This window comes from Colobus angolensis, unplaced genomic scaffold (genome assembly GCF_000951035.1).
Source record: "Colobus angolensis palliatus isolate OR3802 unplaced genomic scaffold, Cang.pa_1.0 Scaffold182, whole genome shotgun sequence".
In the NCBI taxonomy this organism is placed as follows: Eukaryota; Metazoa; Chordata; class Mammalia; order Primates; family Cercopithecidae; genus Colobus; species Colobus angolensis.
Genome location: NW_012114955.1, coordinates 1,319,209 through 1,341,282, shown reverse-complemented (window position 1 = coordinate 1,341,282; position 22,074 = coordinate 1,319,209). Strand labels below are relative to the sequence as shown.

General features: G+C 39.1%; 1 protein-coding gene across 3 annotated transcripts in view; it reads left to right on the top strand.

The window, feature by feature from the left end:
- TNPO3 (transportin 3) overlaps positions 1 to 22,074 on the top strand; it is a 100,713-nt gene that overhangs the window by 48,115 nt on the left and 30,524 nt on the right. For 2 of the 3 annotated variants that reach the window (XM_011939575.1, XM_011939577.1), the window contains 9 exons: positions 718 to 861; positions 4,495 to 4,670; positions 5,170 to 5,308; positions 8,211 to 8,357; positions 12,103 to 12,210; positions 13,925 to 14,016; positions 15,909 to 16,048; positions 19,093 to 19,284; positions 21,787 to 21,878. In XM_011939575.1, the coding sequence (XP_011794965.1) occupies positions 718 to 861; positions 4,495 to 4,670; positions 5,170 to 5,308; positions 8,211 to 8,357; positions 12,103 to 12,210; positions 13,925 to 14,016; positions 15,909 to 16,048; positions 19,093 to 19,284; positions 21,787 to 21,878 (1,230 nt within the window). The remainder of the gene's footprint in view (positions 1 to 717; positions 862 to 4,494; positions 4,671 to 5,169; positions 5,309 to 8,210; positions 8,358 to 12,102; positions 12,211 to 13,924; positions 14,017 to 15,908; positions 16,049 to 19,092; positions 19,285 to 21,786; positions 21,879 to 22,074) is intronic. The other variant, XM_011939576.1, reaches the window with a different exon arrangement.

Below are 22,074 nucleotides of genomic sequence, written 5' to 3'. Positions count from 1 at the left end.
GAATTGCTTGAACCAGGGAAGTGGACGTTACAGTGAGCGGAGATCGTGGCACTGCACTCCAGCCTGGGCAGCACAGCAAGATTCCATCTCAAAAAAAAAAAAAGAAAGAAAGAAAAAATACCTGAAACAAGGTAATTTATAAAGAAAAGAGGTTTAATCAGCTCACGGTTCTGTGGGCTGTACAGGCTTCTTCTAGGGAGGCCTTAGGAAACTTAACAATCATGGTGGAAGGTAAAGGGGAAGCAGACACATCTTCACATGGCCAGTAGGAGAGAGAGAGAGGAGGGGGAGGTGCTACACACTTTGAAACAACCAAATCGCGTGAGAACTATCAAAAGAACAGCAAGGGGGATGTTCATTCCCATGATTCAGTCACCTCCTACCAGGCCCCTTCTCCAGCACTGGGGATTACAATTTGATATGAGATTTGGGTGGGGACACAGAACCAAACCATTTCGGGGATTAAGTAGATTAGTGGTATTTAGAACAGTGGTGCCTAGCTGGATGCAGTGGCACATGCCTGTAGTCCCATCTGGGTGATGTAGCAAGACCCTCTCTCTTAAAAGGAAAAAAAAAGACAGTGACACTTAAATAGCACTTTTAACTGTTGGCTGTTTTATTGCCATCCTTCTCGTTATTATACTTGTAAGGTGATTGTAATAATGGTTTAAATATATAGATTAACATTATTCATTTTAAGTTTTTTTCCCTATTCAGATGACCTGTGTAGAAAAAGCAGGAACAGATGAGAAAATGCTTATGAAGGTTTTTCGCTGTTTGGGAAGTTGGTTTAACTTGGGAGTTTTGGACAGTAACTTCATGGCTAACAATAAATTACTAGCACTCCTTTTTGAGGTTTTGGTAAGTAATGACTTTATTTATCAAAGTATTTCTGCCAGTCACTTCGTAACTAACCTGCTGGGACATAACAGTGTTTTCAAATTTTTGCACAGTAACTAGAAGGCGTGTATTAAGAACACAGCAATATTCCTTGCTACCAGGTACCAAATTAGAAGTATCAGTTTTAAAACTCAAAATAGGGTATAGTTATGTTTAAGAAGAAAACAATCTTATATGCTGATACATAATTTACATATTAAAATTCAAATAACCATTGGTATCTTTTTCCTCGTTTTAAAAATATAAAATATAAAATTATGTATTTCAATAATGGTCATTGAATCCTAGACATTTCCATGATGTAATTATATGTGCATCACAAGTTTAGGAAAAAACAGAACAGAAAGAATTAAAAATTATGTTTAGTGCTCCCAGAGACAATTACAGATGAAGATACTATCTTTGTAGTTGAGATTAGTTAAACATCATTGTATGTGCAAAATGGATTTGGGTTTTTGAGATTAGTAGAGTAAGTACTAATGTATTTTTATATACTTGTGTGTTTCTTCTTTAAGCTTTGAAAGTAGCAGTGCCTAGTAATATAGTCTTGGTAGATAGGAGGTAGGGAGTCATTAGAATACGATTACATTTTAGAACAAGAAACATAACATTATCTCAAGCATAAATATTATTGAAGGGGTGTTTGGAGAGGTGAAAAACTGTCTTTTTCTGCTGGAGGGTTTCCTTCAATGAAGATGTATTAGTATGGAAGCTGCATGTATTCTGAATGTATGCAGATGCACTGTTACTTAGAAGATAGTACCATGATGCTAGATTGATGCCACTGTCAATTAAAGAAAAGAAAGACGTTCTTCAAGGAGACATTTGACTTGTCAGTGGTAGTGTATTTCTGCTGTCATTTTTGCATCAGAAGCTAAGTCTCAGGAAAATTAGGATGCCAGTCATTGTTTTGCTTGCCATTGTCTGTCTTCATGTATGTTGGTATCCTTCCTCAATAATGATAATATTTATTACCACCTCAACAAATAGTGTGAAGAGTAATCACTGTAAATAAAGTCATGTCCCACTTTTGTTTAAAAAATTTACATGTGATTACATATAAATGGAGGACAGTCTAGAATATACTTCAAACTTAACAGTGGTAATTTCTGGGAATTGGGATTGGAGTAAGGAAGCAGTTAAGTAGTATGCCAGGATTATATTATCTCCTCTACGGATCCAGTGTCAGGACCCCTCTGTCACTGGTAAGAGTGTTTATCTAGGGTCAGGGTAAAATGTATTCTCATTTTTACATTCATTCAGTGGTTTAAAATCATGCTACTTTTTTTCTTTTTGGGGGAGTGTCACAGGGAGTTAGGGTGTCTCTCTGTTGTGCAGACTGGAGTAGCTCCGTTGGTATGATCGTAGCTCACTGTAGTCTCAAACTCCTGGCTTCAAGCAATCTTCCTGCCTCAGCCTCCCAAGTAGCTGGGATATAGGCATGTGCCACCATGCCTGGCTAGTTTTTAATTTTTTTTAGAGACAAGGTCTCTCTTTGTTGCCCAGGCTAGTCTCGAACTGGCCTCAAGCGATTCTTCCACCTCAGCCTCCCAAAAATACTGAGATTACAGATGTGAGCCACCACACCTGGCCCATGTCACATTTTAATTTGCTTTATGTTTGGACCACGACTTTCTTGTACAACTTTCCCCCAATAGCTTTTTAAAAAAACTTAAAAATTAAAATACTTGATATATACAAAAGAATAAGTATGAACACTTACTATTTATTTATTTATTTTTGAGACAGAGTCTCGATCTGTCACCCAGGCTGGAGTGCAGTGGCGCAATCTCAGCTCACGGCAACTTTCGCCCTCTGGGTTCAAATGATTCTCCTGCCTCAGCCTCCTGAGTAGCTGGGACTACAGGTGTGTGCCACCATGCCTGGCTGATTTTTTGTATTTTTAGTAGAGACAGAGTTTCACCATGTTAGCCAGGATGGTCTCGATCTCCTGACCTTGTGATCTGCCCACCTCGGCCTCCCAAAGTGCTGGGATTATAGGTGTGTGCCACCGTGCCCAGCTCGAACACTTACCTTTTAATAACTTGGTAATATAATGAGAATCTTTGAACCCACTATTCAATCTAAGAATAACCTAATGAATAATTTGCATCTTTGTGCTCTCCCAAACCTGCTTGTATAGCTTTTTGTCCCACTGGAGATTTTAAATATCCTTTTAAAAAAATTATTCAAGGAAGACTAATATGCCCTTCCTAAGTGCATTTAACCTCTCAACTGTACTCTCTTCACTAGAAACCCTGGAGGATTCCCTTCTTGGCCCTTTTGGTCTGCTCTGATTTGCATCAGTTCTTTAGATCTACTCCCTGCCGTCTTGGGACTTGTCTTTACTGTGCTTTCTGGATTAGGTTAGCTGTTTCTTTCAAACCCCCTCAGATAACATCTTCAGGAAAGATATAATGGAAAGTAAACTTGGAATTTTTGCATGACTGAGAACTATTTTTATTCTGCTTTCAATCTTGATTGATGGCTCAGCTTGTTACAAAGTTGTAGGTTGAATATTATTTTCCTTCAAAAGTTCAGAGGCCTTGTTCTCCTTTACTAGCGTGCATCATTGTTAATGAAATGTTGGAAAACTCTGATTTCTGCTCGTTACTATTACCTCCTTCTCTCTTCCCCAGAAAGTTTACAGACCTTTGTTTAACTTTGGTATTCTGAAATTTCACAGTGATGTGTTTAGGTATGTGTCTTTGATACTTGTTGAGCTCTTTCATTTTAGGCAGTGCTTGAATATCAGAAAAAGGATGGAAAAGATTTTCACACACTAGAATAGGGTAGGGAACACATGGCATTCCATTTGGACCTTTGTTTAACTTTGGTATTCTGAAATTTCACAATGATGTGTTTAGGTATGTGTCTTTGATACTTGTTGAGCCCTTTCATTTTAGGTAGCACTTGAATATCAGAAAAAGGATGGAAAAGATTTTCACACACTAGAATAGGGTAGGAAACACATGGCATTCCATTTAGAGGGCCTGGTGTGAACAAGAACATGGAGATTACAAATGATATGACCATGACTTAGGGATAGAAAGACTGATTTGCTTGACATATAAGGAAACAGAAATAGGATTGGGAAGATTGATGGATGTTTTCTCATGGAAGCCTATGACTTGACTGTTACACATTTAAAGTACATGTTCAGAAAGAGGCTGTAATTGAAAGAAAGAAAGAGGCTCTAATTGTTTTCCTATTACACTTATCCATCACTGTCCTCAAAGAATTGGTTCCAGGACCACCCACTACCCCTGCCCGTCTGTGCACAGTTTCCAAAATACACAGATGCCCTAGTCCCTTATATAAAATGGTGCAGTATTTGCATATAACCTCCCCTCCTCTTCCCATATACTCTAAATAACCTCTAAATTACTTATAATACCTAATACAATGTAAATGCTATGTAAATAGTTGTTATAGGGTAATTTTTAAATTTGTGTTTTTCATTGTATTATTATTTGCTTATATTTTGAATATTTTCTATTGATGCTTGGTTGAACCCTAGGGTATGCAGGGCCAACTGTAGATCACTCCTTAGTGATCATACTTCTTGCTTCCCTATTCCTGCTACCTCCCCAGCAACAGGATAAGACCTCATCTAACCTACATGAAGCTGCTTCAGACTGTGTATGCTCAGCTCTCTATGCCATTGAGAATGTGGAGACTAACTTGCCATTAGCTATGCAACTTTTTCAGGGAGTGCTGACGTTGGAGACTGCCTATCATATGGCTGTGGCACGTGAAGATTTAGACAAGTGAGTAATTGTTTAAGTCTGGAGCCCTGGGTTTACCTACAGTCTGGTCATTCTTTTAAGTCACTTTTTATTATTCATCTGTCATTTGTGATTCTCGGTGATTCTGTAAATGTACAGATAGTTGCTTCCTAAAGACACTCTACTACGCTCCTCTGAACCGAGAGTGGCAAATTGGATGCAGGATTTGTAGAATTACCATAGAAATGGTAAGGCTTTAAAAATTAGAGACAAATTTTAAAATATCAAGTGTGATTTGATGGGAATTTTTATTCAAATGTTTTAATAATTGAGAATTTGAACTGACAAATCAAATCACATGTGTAGGAGTGTATGATCTAGGTAAAGGTGTCTGTCATGGGGATTGTGATACAACATAGTAAATAATCACTAGATGTCTCTTAGACTGAGGAACCTTTTATTTATTTGATTAACTGTGCCTGTATATACTTATAATATCCAGATTTCTAACTCGTTGTTCTCATTCGCCTGTCTTCTACAGAGTTCTGAATTACTGCCGTATTTTCACTGAACTATGTGAAACTTTTCTTGAAAAAATTGTTTGTACTCCAGGCCAAGGTCTTGGGGACCTCCGAACTCTGGAGCTGCTTCTTATCTGTGCAGGACATCCTCAATATGAGGTAGTGTTTATGCTATTCTAAGGCCATTATTCTCCAAGTTGTGTGCTGCATATTATCTATATTTCATTACCTTATGCCCAGCTTTTTATTGTTGAGAAATTATAGTCTTGTTTTTAATTAATGTGATTTCCTCTGTTTTGGAATTTTAAAAAAATTATATTTGGGTTTCTGTGTTGTGTCCATTTCTGTTTTCTTACCTGGTTGGCTAGGCTGACTGTGGTAGACCCCTCAAGGAACTCGTTAGAAAGCAAGCCTTTCCAGTGAACCCCTTGTCTAGCTTGACTTATTCTCTAGAGCTTTACAGCTAAAAAACACCAAATTCTAACTATACCTCCACAAGTCTTAACATCCCCAATTTTTCTCCAAATGATGGATGAGAATGACAAAGGGATTGAAAAGACTTAAGGGTCTCTGTCATTCAGAATCCTTGACACCCTACCTACCGAGGTTTGCTAGATTTTTTAAAATCTCATTTATTTGAGAAGTTTTATAGTATAAGAAATGAGAAAGGGTCGGCCTTGGTGGCTTACGCCTGTAATCCCAGCACTTTGGGAGGTCAAGGCAGGCAGATCACCTGAGGTCAGGAGTTTGAGACCAGCCTGGCCAACATGATGAAACCCTGTCTCCACTAAAAATACAAAAATTAGTCGGGCGAGGTGGCTCATACCTATAATATCCCAGCTACTTGGGAGGCTGAGGCAGGAGAATTGCTTGAATCGGGAGGTAGAGGTTGCAGTGAGCTGAGATCAGGCCACTGTACTCCAGCCTGGGCGACAAGAGCAAAACTCTATCTCAAAAAAAGAAAAAAGTGAGAAAGAAGTGCTCCCAAGTTGGGCACTGTTTTAAATAGCTCTGTTTTGGATCCTTGATGGGAAAAGGATGGTAGGGACCCTCTTACTGTGCCTTAGGCACAGTGGTCCTGTGACTCTCGACCCATTTTCTGTTATCACATGCAAGACAAGGTTTATTTGTTTTACATAATGTCATGAGGATACCTAGATTTGAGTGGAACCCAAAACATTTCTGGGAGAATGTAACCCCACACAGTCATCACTCCTTTAAACAGTGCCATGTGGAAAAGAGGCTACGAGTAAAATCCCAGGCCTTTTCTCCCTTTCTGTCACACTCAAGAAAACAGGTGAATAAAAGTGACATGAAGCTGAATCAGTTATGTTCAGGAGTTACAGATGATTTTGAATCTCAAATATTCAATAAAGTGATTTCAGAAGTCTCAGAAAAATACTTTAAAAAAGACTTCTGGCCAGGCGCGGTGGCTCACGCCTGTCAGCACCTTGGGAGGCCGAGACAGGCAGATCATAAGGTCAGCAGTTTGAGGCCAGCCTGACCGACATGGTGAAACCCCGTCTCTACTAAAAATACAAAAATTAGCTGGGGTAATGGCGCGGGCCTGTAATCGAGCTACTCAGGAGGCTGAGGCAGGAGAATCACTTGAACCCAGGAGGTGGAGGTTGCAGTGAGCCAAGATCGCGCCACTGTACTCCAGCCTGGGCGACGGAGCAAGACTCCATCTCAGAATGAATGAATGAATGAATGAATGAATGAATGAATGAATGAATGAATGAATGAATAAAAAAGACTTCTGGCTGGGCATAGTGGTTCATACCTCTAATGAGGTTCATAACCTCTAACACTTTTGGCGGCTGAGGTGGGAGGATTGCTTGAGCCCAGGAGTTCGAGACCAGCCTGGGCAACATTGGAAGACCTTGTCTCTACAGAAAATTTTAAAAATTAGCTAGGTGTGCTGGCACACACCTGTCATCCCAGCTACTCAGGAGGCTGAATGGGAGGATCGCTTGAGCCCAGGAGTTTGAGGCTGTAGTGAGCCATGATTATACTACTGCACTCCAGCCTAGGTGGCAGAGCAAGACCCTGTCTCTGCAGAAAAATTTTTAAAATTAGCCAGACATGGTGGCAAGTGCCTGTAGTCCTCCTAGCTACTCAGGAGGCTGTGTGGAAGAATCACTTGAGCCCAGAAGTTCAAGGCTGCAGTGAGCTATGATTGTGCCCCACTGCACTCCAGCCTAGGTGACCCTGTCTCTAAAGAAAATATATATATCTTTTGAGACAGGGTCTCACTCTGTTGCCCAGGCTGGAATGCTGTGGTACGATCACAGCTCATTGTAGCCTCAGCCTCCTGGGCTCAGGTGATCCTCCATCCTCAACCTCCTGAGTAGCTGAGAATACAGGCATGTGCCACCTACATGCCTGGCTAATTTTTGTATTTTTTGTAGAGATGGTGTTTTGCACCTGGCTGAAATTTGTTTTAAGTAAAATAAAATTGGACGCGGTGGCTCGTGCCTGTAGTCCCAGCACTTTGGGAGACCTAGGTGGGAGGATTAGTTGAGGGCAGGAATTCAAAACCATCCTGGGCAAGATGGCAAGACCCTGTTTCTACTAAAAAAAAAAAAAAAATTAGCTGAGCTTGGTGGTGTGTACCTGTAGTCCCAGCTACTTGGGAGGCTGAGGCAGGAGGATCGCTTGAGCCCAGGAGTTAGAGGCAGCAGTGAGATGTGCTCGTGCCACTGCACTCTAGCTGAGGCAACAGAATGAAACTCTGTCTCTAAAAAATAAATAAAAATAAAGACTTCCGTGTCTGTTACCCTTTTCTCTAAATTCAAAATTCAGTGTACTTTTGGAGGCATTACCTCAGGACTAAATGGAATGTAAAGCCAGTCATTCTAAATGGAGATTTGGGCCTAACGTGGGAAGACAATTTGGGGAGATAATAATAAATCTGCTAGAGAAAAGGTGACTTCTTAACTGACTCCACTCATATTATTTAAAAATATATCTTTCTTCCTGTATGGTCGTGGTGATAATAAAATGTCTTCTTATTCTATTCCTTTCCCATTCAAATAAATCATCTCTTTTAACCTAACAGGTAGTAGAAATTTCATTTAACTTTTGGTACCGACTGGGGGAGCATTTGTACAAAACTAATGATGAAGTTATTCATGGCATCTTCAAAGCTTACATTCAGAGGCTGCTTCACGCCTTGGCTCGACACTGCCAGCTGGAACCAGACCATGTAAGTTCCCTTCTCTACCTCTTCAAATCTTAATTTCTTCCTCTTGTCAGTGCCAACTTGAAAAGGAACTGAGAAGATAGATAATAAACCTGGCTGGGTACCCTGGCTCATGTCTGTAGTCCCAGCACTTTGGGAGGCCAAGGTGGATGGATTGCTAGAGGCCAGGAGTTCAAGACCAGCCCGGGCAACATAGAGAGACCCCTGTCTCTACAAAAAGAAATAAAAAAAAAATTAGCCAGGCCTAGTGGCACACGCCTGTAGTCCTAGCTACTCAGGAGGCTGAGGTGGGAGGATTGGCAGGTTTTGTCACTCTACAGCTTATACTGAAGAAGTCAGTACCAGTATAATCTGTTAGGCCTGTTTAGGAAAAAACAAAAACAAACAAACAAAAAACACTCCAGCTAAACCAGTAATTCTTTTCCTAGGAATTTATCTTAAATCTGCAGAAGAAAAAACAGCTATTTTGGCTGGGCGCGGTGGCTCGAGCCTGTAATCCCAGCACTTTGGGAGGCCGAGACGGGTGGATCACGAGGTCAGGAGATCGAAACCATCCTGGCTAACACAGTGAAACCCCGTCTCTACTAAAAAAAATACAAAAAACTAGCCGGACGAGGTGGCGGGCGCCTGTAGTCCCAGCTACTCGGGAGGCTGAGGCAGGAGAATGGCGTGAACCCGGGAGGCGGAGTTTGCAGGGAGCCGAGATCCAGCCACTGCACTCCAGCCTGGGCGACAGAGCGAGACTCCGCCTCAAAAACAAAAAAAAACAAAAAAAAAAAACAGCTATTTTGTATACAAAATGTTATCTATAAAAGTAAAAATTATAAACCCATATACAGCAGTATAATAAGAGTTATATGAATTATATAAGAAGAGTTAGGATTTAGCAACTTGATGGAGCAATTAAAAGGTAGTGAAATGATGGTATGGTAAGAGAAAAATCAGAATGTAAAATTTTGTACTCTTTTTTTTTTTTGAGATGGAGTCTTGCTCTGTCGCCCAGGCTGGAGTACAGTGGCGCCATCTTGGCTCACTGCAAACTCTACCTCCCAGGTTCACGCCATTCTCCTGTCTCAGCCTCTTGAGTAGCTGGGACTACAGGCGCCCGCCACCATGCCCAGCTTTTTTGTATATTTAGTAGAGACGGAGTTTCACCATGTTAGCCAGGATGGTCTCAATCTCCTGACCTTGTGATCCACCCACCACGGCCTCCCAAAGTGCTGGGATTACAGGCATGAGCCACCACGCCCAACCAAAATTTTGACTCTTGTTAATAGTAGAAAATAAGTGGTTAGATGAAAACTAATACAAAAGTGAAATATTTGTGTGTATGATTTTGCCCCACGAACATACACATTTTAAAAATCTTATTTATACTCATTTTATAGTTTAAAAGAATATAGAAATCTATTTGCTTAGAAAAAATACTAGAAATATTATTAGTTTATTAGAAAACTCTTCAAACATCATGCTTAATCTCTTCAAATTTTGCCACATTTATTTTATCCTGTTGGTTGGTTGAATCTGTCCTTTAATCCAGGACCTGCAGTAAGTTTTATTGCTTACAATTTAAATCCCACGTGCTATTCTCTTAATTTTAATGTTAGTATTTTGTTGGAGTCATGGTATTTTGTATCTCCACACAACCTTAGTCATGATTTAGTCTAATGGTTTTCAGACTGCACCCACCACACGGAGGCCGAAGTGGGTGGATCACTTGAGGGCAGGGGTTTGAGACCAGTCTGGCCAGCATGGCAAAACCCCGTCTCTACTAAAAATAGAAAAATTAGCCGGGCATGGTGCCGGGTGTCTGTAATCCCAGCTACACAGGAGACTGAGGCAGGAGAATCACTTGAACCCAGGAGGTGGAGGTTGCAGTGAGCCGAGATTGTGCCACTGCACTCCAGCCTGGGCAATAGAGCCAGACTCAGTCTCAAAAAAATAAAATAAAGTGATGACTCCTGTCTTCAGCTACATTTTATTTGGAAGCCTGATTTATAAAGCAGGGCCCCTTTGGTTTAAATGGCTTTGTGCTTGATCCCTTTTGTGCCTTTGCTGATTCTGTGGCACCATTTCCCTTGCGGGTAGTTTCTTACGTGTGTAAGTGTATAGTGCTTTATAATTTGTATAGTGCTTTATAATGTTAGCCATTATCTCATCTGAGATAGCCATCATTTCCTCCTCATTCCTTGACCTTAATTTCTTCATCTTAAAGCAAGGAGGTTGAACTAGATTAGCAATTCTCAATAGTACTAAGGGCTTTTCCCAGGTATTTGGGCCCAAGATTCTCATACATGCCTTTAACCATCTTATAATTGCTAACTCTTTGTTTACTTACAGAAGTGTGTCAGTATAGAAAAGATACAGAAGTGTTTGTAATAGGAAACCATGGAATATAAATGATGTTTAAATTTTTTAATGACAAATTTCAAATGCACAGCAAACATGAAATAATGTCATAGAGAACATCTGTATACCTACCACCTAAATTCCACTATTCATATTTTACTATGCTAGTTTTATATATCTGTCCACCTACATGAATTTTTTTTTAAGTTCAAAATTCTGGGTTGGGCATGATGGCTCACATCTGTAATCCCAGCACTTTGGAAGGCCCAGGCGGGAGGATCACTTGAACCCGGGAGTTTGAGACCAGCCTGGGCAATATAGTGAGACCTTATCTCTACAGAAAATTTTAAAAATTAATTGAGGCCAGGCGTGTGGCTCATGCCTGTAATCCCAGTACTTTGGGAGGCAAGGCAGGCAGATTGCTTGAGCTCAGGAGTTCGAGACCAGCCTGGGCAACATGGCAAAACCCCAACTCTACAAAAAATATAAAAATTAGCCAGGCGTGGTGGTACATACCTATAGTCCCAGCTGCTCAGCGGCTGAGGTGGGAGGATTGCTTGAGCCCAGGTCAAAGCTACAGGGAGCCAAGATCAAGTCACTGCACTCCAGCCTGGGCGACCGAGCAAGGCCTTGTCTCAAAAATGAAAATAAAATTATATTTTCTGTGTGAAGTTATTGTGACAGTGGTTGATTTTGGTAGATCTTGAAACATAAATCTTCAGAGGTTTGTTTGGCACTAAAGAGCTGACCTTCTCTAGATAGGCTTATCAGTTAATTTACTACTTCTTCCAGGTCACTTCCCACTCTCACCAAGCCACATTTTTCCAACAACAGAACAAGCTGTAGCTTAGAAATACAAAACACAGCCGGGCACGCTGGCTCATGGTGGCTAACACTTTGGGAGGCCGACGTGGGCAGCTTACTTGAGGTCAGGACATCAAGACCAGCCTGGCCAACATGGTGAAACCCTGTCTCTACTAAAAATAGAAAAATTTGCCAGGTGTTGTGGCCTGTGCCTGTAATTCCAGTTACCTGGGAGGCTGAGGCAGGAGAAACACTGGAACCTGGGAGGTGGAGGTTGTAGTGAGCAGAGATTGCACCACTGCACTCCAGACTAGGCGACAGAGTGAGGCGCTGTCTCAAAAAAATAAAAATAAAATACGAAACACACACACAGACCAAATAGTTTCTCATGGTAAAGGCAGAGAATAGGTTTTGTTGACTTGGTATACCTCACAGTTTGGGAAACCCTCCATCTAAAATAAAATACCCTCATGATTTAGGCAACTTCTGTTCATTGAAACTTGACTGTTTAATGGTTTTTTTGGTCTTGATTTTATAGAGGTCATTGAAAGCCGAAGTGAGTTTAAAACAAATGTTATCTGATTTGAAATTTTAGGAGGGGGTTCCTGAGGAGACTGATGACTTTGGGGAGTTTCGGATGAGGGTATCAGACCTGGTAAAGGACTTGATTTTCTTGATAGGGTCTATGGAGTGTTTTGCTCAGGTAAGCCTATTTGGAGATTGTTTCCAGTTTTACTAGTCGCCTTAATTGTGTTCACTTCTGTGTCTTCTGTGAATGTTCCATCTTATTTCTTCAATCTTAGTGGCTGAATGAGATAATAGATATGCAAGTGCCTAGCACACTGCCTGGCATATAGTAGCTATGTTTATTTAACATTTTACAAGTCAGTTGCAGTTTATGGATGATTTACTCTCTCTGCTAGCAATGATTGCTGTTCCACTTGTACAGCTGGAATAGAAGATCATAGATAAGCACTAAAGCCTCTAGGATACTTACAGGGAATTTGGACCTAGCCAGGAACAATAGGCAAGTGTTTCTGCTTTAGTAATTACGTACCAACTCCTCGTAACTCTTTTAGTTATTTGGCATTATCTTTGTCCACACTTACGGTTAGATTCCTGTGCAGTTTCATCCCAGAGGTGACTGTGCTAGAGTAGAAGATTCATAGTCCAGAGGTTTTCCTGACAATCAGTGAGTAACATTTTACCTCATAAGGTTACAGTCATCATCATTCCATATCACTTAACATTAGTATAATTTCAGGCGGTTTTCATATTGCTGGATTATACTCTAATGAGCTCTGAAATACTACTTTGGAAGCTTTATCACGGCAATACTGAAGAGTAACCAATTTTTTTTTTTTTTTTTTTTGGTAACTCAGTCATTTTTTGTATATTTGGGAGTCATACAATCTAAAAAATGTTAATAACATTATAACTATTTTCATTATATTAAGCAAAGCATGCTTATTGACCCATCTGTGAAGAGTTGGGGATTCTTAGAAAGCCACTTAAATGAGATCCCTGGATCTTAGACAGATGACCTCTGCTCAGATATTTCAGCTTTTCTCTCTTTAGCCCTATGGCTTTGAGAAATCCTTTGATCTTCTCAATCCTTTGACTTAATTTACAAATTTATGTAAATTATCAATGCTGGTCAAGATACAGTCTGTGGAACACCAACCCCATGAGATGTTTTTTGCCAAAAAAAGTTATATCATTAATTAAAATTAGGAAATGGTGTAAATAGTATATTAAAGGCTCTATGAAGTTGTATAACAAGAAAGCTGTTTAATTTTGCCTTCCCTAGCAGTGTCTGTTATTTGACTGTAAAATATTAGTTAGTCACGTTCTGTAGGTGGATATAATCTGGGAAATTCTGGACCAGAACATCTCAGAGTATTCTGCTAGGTGTACCTTTTTTAAAAAAATAAATTCTGCTTGGATACAGTATTGTGATAGGTGCTTCTAAACAGCTGCTTTTTAGGAATTCAGTCAGTACTACCAGTGCTGATGCAGACAAGTAGTTAAAACAATAGAAATTGTAAAGCCAATACATATGTAGAGGATTTGCATTGTATCTCTATTTTAAGTGTGTTTATGTATTTATCAGTTATTATCAGGAAAAGACACTCATGTACTGTGTTTTGTTTTTCTCATAGTAGTCGTTTTCTGGGGGCAGATGATAATTTTGATAAACTCTTGGGAGTCTAAATGGGTTTATTTCAAATATTAAAATAGTTATTCCTAGTTAGTAATGATGTAAAAAAAATGAAAATAATATTCTCATCTGGCTTGAGAGATAATTAGATTTAGAAACAAGGAGCAGGATTTACTTTAACTGGATTTTTTGTTTTGTTTGTTTTGGCATTCTGTTTTCCTTTTAATGGATCCATAATCCACCTCTTCTTCTCTAGTTATATTCTACTCTGAAAGAAGGCAACCCACCCTGGGAGGTGACAGAAGCGGTTCTCTTTATCATGGCTGCTATAGCAAAGAGTGTTGATCCGTGAGTGTCTCATAAGTCTTTTGCTGGGAACTCTAAATATCAAGAGGAAGGAAAATTACACTATTTTTTTTCCTTATATGGTATATACCTGAGACTTTTAGAACTTCTTACTTCTGTTGTGCTGTCTAGTCTTCTGACTTCTAGTGTTTAGTCCAGGGTCGCCTGAATTGCTGATACCATGTTTTAACATTTCCTAGAGTTGAAATTATTTTATTATTGATGCTAGGAATAGAATGCTGATTTATTTTTCCAACTGAGGCTCCCTTGTGAAAGTTGGTATGGTAAAGAATTTGTTAGACTGTTTAATTGTTGGTATTTGCTTAAAAGCAGTTGAATAGACACTAATTTGGGTTTTCTGCTTTTGTGACCTTGGGTAAGTTATCCTTACAAAATTAATTACATTGTTTTGAGTTCCAGAGAGGCAAGGCCTAGGCACCTTTTCACCTAAAAGAGCCAGATCTAAAGGGCAGTTACCGTTTTTGTTATTGCCATTGAAAAATTTCAAAGTATTCAAATTTTACTTCTAATTGCATAGAAATTCTATTTATGGTATGAAGCCCTAGAGACAGAATATACTTTGTGCCTTGAGTATATAAATCAATGTTAATATCTGCCACGCTGAATTGTGACGTGATACCTGCAGTCAAGCTCTATATTCAGTCTTGATTGGAGAGATGGTTAAGGCAGATATTTATAAAAAGCACAGTGCTTCTTTCTTAGCTGCCTTTCAGGGCCTCGTCAATGAGATATTGTTTCTAATCCAGTAAATATTCAAGGAGTTTGAATAGGTTTATTTTTCTCTATTAAGAAGTCCTGGTCCTTAATTATATACCACACTATTGACTCTTAAACCCATTTTGGTGTCATTTTGAAGCTTATTAAAATAAGTCTGTGACAAGTCTGAAGCTTATTAAAATCATTAATATTCTAACTAATATGTCTTAGTTTGAAAAATGATGCCTAGATAGTCTTCATTAATTGATTTAGTGTCCCTAGGAAACATAAGGCATAAATGAGAGATTCAATATATTTTTTTGTTTATCTGCATTTCAAGCCAACTGCATGATTATAATTTCTTAGTGCATATAAAAGGACTTAATAGTCTAGCTTATCAGCAGAGGGTGGTCTTGCTCTAATCCAGGATATTATTTACATTTTAAACATCTTTCATTTCTGGATTAAGTTCTGCCACTTTGGGGGCATCCTCCACTCTACTCAAAAGGCGTTTAGCCAGTATGTTTTGTCGGAGGCAGAGGGAGAAGGAAAGGGAACAGATAAACTCATGGAGCTGTGGAAAATGTTTGGTTAACTTTAATTTTCCCTCATGTTCCAAATCGGGGCAACTTAATCTATTCCTGCAGCTTGTTTTCTTGTTCTTTCAGTTAGTGAACTGGCTACCCATACTTACCTGTTCTTAAAGTTTCCAATATCCAGGTGTAAGAAATCTTTGGAGAATAACAACAAAGAGTGGTCTATCAGAATTATTCATTCATCTGTTTAGCCATTCAGCAATATTTATTGAGTGCCCACTATGTGCCAGGCACTGTTCTAGGTGCTGCAGCTATAGGACGAAATAAAATAGATTCTTTAAAAGAAGACATTCATCCACAGTAAATGTCTGCCTCTCCACCTTAATGTGTCTTTAGACACTTTACTGGCATTCAGAATATTAAGGAGCCAGTATGCTTTTCCTGAAACAATATCTTTCATTTCTATCTTTTCCTCTTTTTTGAGGATTTGAAAATCTTTCATAACAAATACCAAGTACTTTTATTTTAATAGTTATTTAGAAAGAAGCTCTTTAGTAATGCTGTGTGTCATCACAGCCTGTTATTTGGCCAGAATATAACCTCTGAAATCAGTAACTGTGAGTACTTACCGCCTATACTCAGGGAGAACAATCCAACACTTGTGGAAGTCCTAGAAGGAGTTGTCCGCCTCCCAGAGACTGTACATACGGCTGTGCGATACACCAGCATTGAATTGGTTGGAGAGATGAGTGAAGTCGTTGATCGAAATCCTCAGTTCCTTGGTATGTGTAATCTCTCTCCTATGCCACTTCTTAACTTGTCATTTTTTCTGATTTTTCTTCTCATCTCTTACTTTTGCTTGAGTTTTCCTTTCTGTTTTTTTAACACGAGAGTGTTTATAGAAACTGAGAGTAAACAATATGTTGTAAGTTAGTGCTTAGTTGATGTAACACTTATAATCTGATCTAGGAGAAAGACCTTTGAAAGATTAGTCTACAGATAGGGAAACACTGAACAGTTTGCTTCTAGTACTCTGTTTAAGCATGAACATTTCTGTCTCTGTTAGTCTTTGGCATATGCTAATCAGACTTTCTTATAGTTTTAACATACTAGAAGCTACTAAAGGACCAAAGCAAAGGAGGTAATTTTTCACTTGTAATACATGCTTCATTTAAAAACCAAGAATTATTATTCAAAACTAAATAACTGCAAATTAAAATGGAGACTGTTGTATAGCCTCTGGCTGTCCTTATTGACTTGAAAAAATAACTAAAAATCATAAGTAACAACTTTAGAATTGAAGGTAAAGTTAGAAATCATTTATTCTAACCTCCTCATTTTACAGACAAGGAAACTGAGGCCCAAAGAGACGAAATAACTTATCCAGGCTAATATATATCAAGCCCTGACATTTAAGAGGGATACATTCTGAGAATTTTAGGAATGCCAAAATTTGTGATTAGTATTAAATCATTCAGTTTGATGTGTTTCCTATGTATATCTTTATTATTGCCTTTTTACTTAATTTTATTTTACGTATCTGTTTTTAGTGACTGAAACACATGCTCAAAAGAGTGAATGTGTTCTTTGTTTCTATACACTGAGGTGCTTTCTAAGTTCAACGTACTGTTTCTTTTTGTTTGCTTTTGTTTCTTTTTTTGTTTTGAGATGGAGTCTCACTGTGTTGCCTAGGCTGGAATGCAGTGGCCCGATCTCGGCTCGCTGCAACCTCCACCTCCCAGGTTCAAGTGATTCTCTTGCCTCAGCCTCCCAAGTAGCTGGGATTACAAGTGCGTGCCACCACGCCTGCTAATTTTTGTATTTTTAGCGGTGACGGGGTTTCACTATATTGACCAGGCTGATCTCAAACTCCTGACCACAAGTAATCTGCCCGCCTCAGCCTCCCAAAGTGCTAGGATTACAGGCGTGAGCCACCACACCTGGCCCAGCGTACTATTTCTAAGTGATTTCAAAATGACTGTTTTTTAGTTCTTAGATTTCTGCACTTTATCTGGCTCAACATTTGGCTTTCTTTTCTGAACCATTTTTCCACCAAGGAACAGTAGATTTGTTTGTTTGTTTTAATACTTCAGTTAATGTCCAGAAAGCAGCAAATCTAGGTTGACTTGCAGACTCTTATCAAAAGATGTATCATTCAGTGCCACCTTGCAGTATCTCATTCAGGTTTGTGCCTCAGCAGTAGACAGATTGCTCTATGTTCATACTCCGAATAGTCAAAACTAGAAATACCCAATTTGGGAGTCACAGAAGTCTACAGTATTAGAGTTGCTTGGGCTAGCTTCTAGATTCTAGGTCTTTTGATTCCTAGACTAAACAGGGTGAGGTTTTGGTTTTGTTTTTTTCTTTTGGTGAAGGTAGGCAGATTGTGCTGAGTTTGGGCATTGTATTGATCATTAGACTAGAAATGGACATAATGGTTTTAAATGGGCTTTAAGACATTATTCTTGGTCAGGCACGGTGGCTCATGCCTGTAATCCCAGCACTTTGGGAGGCTGAGGCTAGAGGATCATCTGAGTTCAGGAGTTCGAGACCAACCTGGCCAATAGGCGAAACCCTGTCTCTACTCAAAATACAAGAAAATTAGCCGGGCTTGGTGGCGCATGCCTGTAATCCCAGCTAGTCAGGAGGCTGAGGCAGGGAGAATTGCTTGAACCCAGGAGCGGGAGGTTGCAGTGAGCCAAGACTGTGCCACTGCACTCCAGCCTGGGTGACTGAGCGAGACTCAATCTCAAAAAGAAAAAAAAAGGAAAAAAAAGATGTTATTCTTTTGATTCTTTCCACTTTTTCACAGTTTGCTACAAGGTCAATATAAAGTACTCACAATGACCTTTAACAATATATGGTTTTTTGCTCAGGCGTAGTGGCTCTCAGTGGTAATCCTAGCACTTTGGGAGACGGAGGCAGGCGAATCACTTGAGGCCAGGAGTTTGAGACCAGCCTGGCCAACGTGGTGAAACAATCATCTCTACTAAAAATACAAAAATTAGCCGGGCTTGACACATGCCAATAGTCCCAGCTACTCAGGAGGCTGAGGCAGGATAATTGCTTGAACCCGCGAGATGGAGGTTGCAGTGAGCTGAGATCGCACCACTGTACTCCAGCCTGTGGGACAGACTGAGGCTCTGTCCCCAAAAATAATATATGGCTTTTCTAAGGTTTTTTTCCCTATAGAAAAGCATTCTTATCTTTATAAAAGAAGGTAAAAAAGATGAGTAGAATTAGCTCTATAGAAATTCAACTTTATAATAAACTTTCTTGGAACACTTATATTTGGCAAAATTAAAACATAGTGAATTAATTCATCTAGAAGTGCTAAAGATTCATCTGCCTATTTTTAAGGCCTTTTGTAACTAGAAAGAAGTATAAAAATTTCAGCTTTAGACAGCTATCCTTGTCCTGATTCATATAGGCTGTTTTACCAAGTAATTCATCTCTCGGTATAATTGTAACTCCCTGAGCTTTTGCATTCTTTCTTACATCACCATATTCTTAATACCTGGATTGCCATATATGCTCTTAAGTCAGTGGTTTACAGACTGCTCTGTGAATCCCTGGGAGTTACGTTGACTACCGTGAGGGAAGAAGTGGAAGACGAAATAGCTGGGACTCAGGGCCTGTTGATAATATGTAAGTGAGATCAGCTCCATTTTTATGTGTTTTATTTATTGTGGTTCTGAACACATTTCACTTTTTAAAAGGGTTCTTTTGCTTTGAAAAAAGAAAAGCAAGTATACCTCTGTTCTAACAAACTAGAAATTTTCCTTTAGTTTCAGATATGTAATCTCTGCTTGGCTTTTCTTCTTAGACCCTGTGTTGGGCTATTTGATGAAAGGCCTGTGTGAAAAGCCCCTGGCTTCTGCTGCAGCCAAAGCCATTCATAACATTTGCTCTGTCTGCCGAGATCACATGGCTCAGCACTTTAATGGACTCCTGGAGATTGCCCGTTCCCTTGATTCCTTCCTGTTGTCTCCAGAAGCTGCTGTGGGCTTGCTAAAAGGTATTTACTTGATGTTAACCACTAATAGTCACCTGAAACCACTACTTGGGGTAATCTTACATCTGTAATATCCCAGTTTTTCAGTTGCAATGGGCTTAGTGATAAGAATTTATGAGATGGGGAAGGTGGCTTTTCCACTAGAGGGGATAGTGTTGACTATATGTACATGCATTCTTTTCTTGGACTATCTTAAGGTGATATAATTAATTAATACTACTTGTAGTATGTATAGCACAGACCTAGATTTGGGTAGAGACAACATATTCAAGCTAAACATGGCTGCTTTTTAAGTTGGAAGAATAAAAAGGGAGACCAAAGAGGCATTGCCATACCAAAGAGGTAAGTGGGAGTTGAAAGGTAGTATACGTGGATCAGTGCCATGAGTAGAAATCAGGGGTGCTGGTCTCTTAGCAGCCTTTAACCATTACTGATCAGCTCAGTGATTCTCTATCCAGAGCAGCCATTGTCATGAGGCTCAGACTTAATAGAAGAAATAGAGCTATTAAGGCTAGGGGAAAAGACTTAGAACAGCCTTTAAGCATGGTGGCTATTTTTAAATATTTGGAAGATGGTCTTATAAAAGAAGGATCATATTTATTTTATGAGTAGTCACTTGTCAGCCATTTATAGGGAAGCATATACTGGCTCTAGGAAGAAAACACTTTCTAACCATACTTTCTGAACACAGATTGCAGTGCCCTGTAAGGTAATGAAATTCTTATCACTGGTAAATTAGAGAGGATTGAGGTATATTAAAGGATTGGGTAAAATAACCTGTGTAGTATCTTCTAAGCCTCTGTGACTTGTTAAACAATTAGCCTTGGCAAGAGTAGATGACCTTATTTGTGAATTCTGTCCTTTGTCATTCATATGACCAGATTCCTTACCAGCTAGTATGACTGTGCTTTTTTATATCAGATTTTCTTTTTGTACCTTGGGTTTTTGTTGTTTCCTTTCATAGGCACAGATAAATCAGAGTCAAATATTCGTGTCATTTTCTAATGGAATTTAACCTTGATATTGAAGTGATGTCTTACCTATAGTGCAATGTGGCCTCCCAAATTTCAGTGGTATCTAATAGATGTGGAAAATGGTTTTCAATTTTATTTATTTATTTATTTTAGAGACAGGGTCTTGCTTGTTGCCAGGCTGGGATGCAGTGGCAGATCATAGCTCACTATAACTTTGAACCCCTAGACTCAAGTGATCCTCCTCTCTCAGCTTCCCAAGTGGCAAGGACTACAGGTGCACACCACTCTGCTCAGCTAATCTTTTAAATTTTTAATAGAGACAGGGTCTTGCTATATAGCCCAGGCTGGTCTTGAACTCCTGGCTTCAAGTGATCCTCCCGCCTTGACCCCCCAAACTACTGAGATGCCTGGCTGAAAACTTTTTAAAGTAACATACTTTTCTATAGGAATTAATTAAAAGGAAAATCATGCTGAAATTAGGCTTTTCCCTCCTAGTTTTAAAGAAAAGTCGCGGAGCTTACAGTGAGCCGAGATCATGCCACTGCACTCCAGCCTGGGCAACAGAGCAAGACTCCATCTCAAAAAAAAAAGAAAAGAATGTCTAACTCATTTATGGCTTATAGATGACCAGGATGATTCACTCTGGTTTTTTATTCAAATTTGAAGGTATAGGGATAAATTACTGTTCTGTGGAATGAAACTTAAGGGAAAAAAAAAATTATATTCAAGGTGTCTCTTGACCTAGAAGGGACCTAGGCTAATATGTAATCCTTTGGATTTGGGGAAGGTGTTTCAGCAGTTGGTGGGGATAGAATGGGGAAGAGGGAGGCTGAGTAGGAACGGTCTGGGCCGTCTGTCTCTGCTTGAACCTAACTGCCTCTGTTGTTTTTTGTTTTAAGGAGTTCTAAGTCAAGATTTATTTAGGAGGGAAAAAGAAGGGGGTAGGAGGCTTTTGTAACTTTTTTTCTTTTTGAAAAAGAAAGGCAAATTTAACTGTTACTTCGCTGTTCAAGTCACTTATTTCATAAAGAAACTGAAGCCCAGAGAAAATGTCTCTTATAACCTCACAGAGAGTGTTATGGTGTAAGAGTGAAATCTCTAATTTCAGCCCATTCTTGTAAAAGCATTATGTCAGAATTTCTCTTATGATAAGAATTGCCGGAAGTACTTATCAAAAATAAAGACTGTCTTTGACCCACTAAATCAGCATCTCTGGGAAGTCTGAGAAACATTACACTATGGTTATACATTTTAAAATAGCTTTGCCCTTGGCTTTACGAAGGAGATTTTAAAAGTCTTTGACAAATATTAACTTCAGTTGTAAGTGTTAGTCAGTGTTAGCCTTCTGAGCCAAATAAAGAAAAAACAACTGTAAATAACAAAGTGTTACAATTTTAAAAAACAATGCTGATCTTTTTAAAAGAATGGAACCAAACCAGTTTGCTTTTTCTGTTCATTGATACGATGTAGACCGGTTGAGTTACCTCAATTCAGCATTTATTTTTCATTTGTATCTTCCTTTGTTTTTCAGGGACAGCACTTGTCCTAGCCCGATTACCTTTGGATAAGATTACTGAATGTCTTAGTGAACTATGTTCTGTTCAGGTTATGGCATTGAAAAAGGTAAGTCCAATTAAGGAAGGTGTGAAACAAATATAAGGTGTTTACATGTTAAAAATGAAAAAACAAAATTACTTATTAACAGATCTTTTATCTACCTAGAAAACCCAAGAAAATGCACTAAGAATTTATTAAAATTAATAATGCTATCAAAGTAACTGCATACAAGAAATAAGTATTTCAGAATTAATAGAGTCTC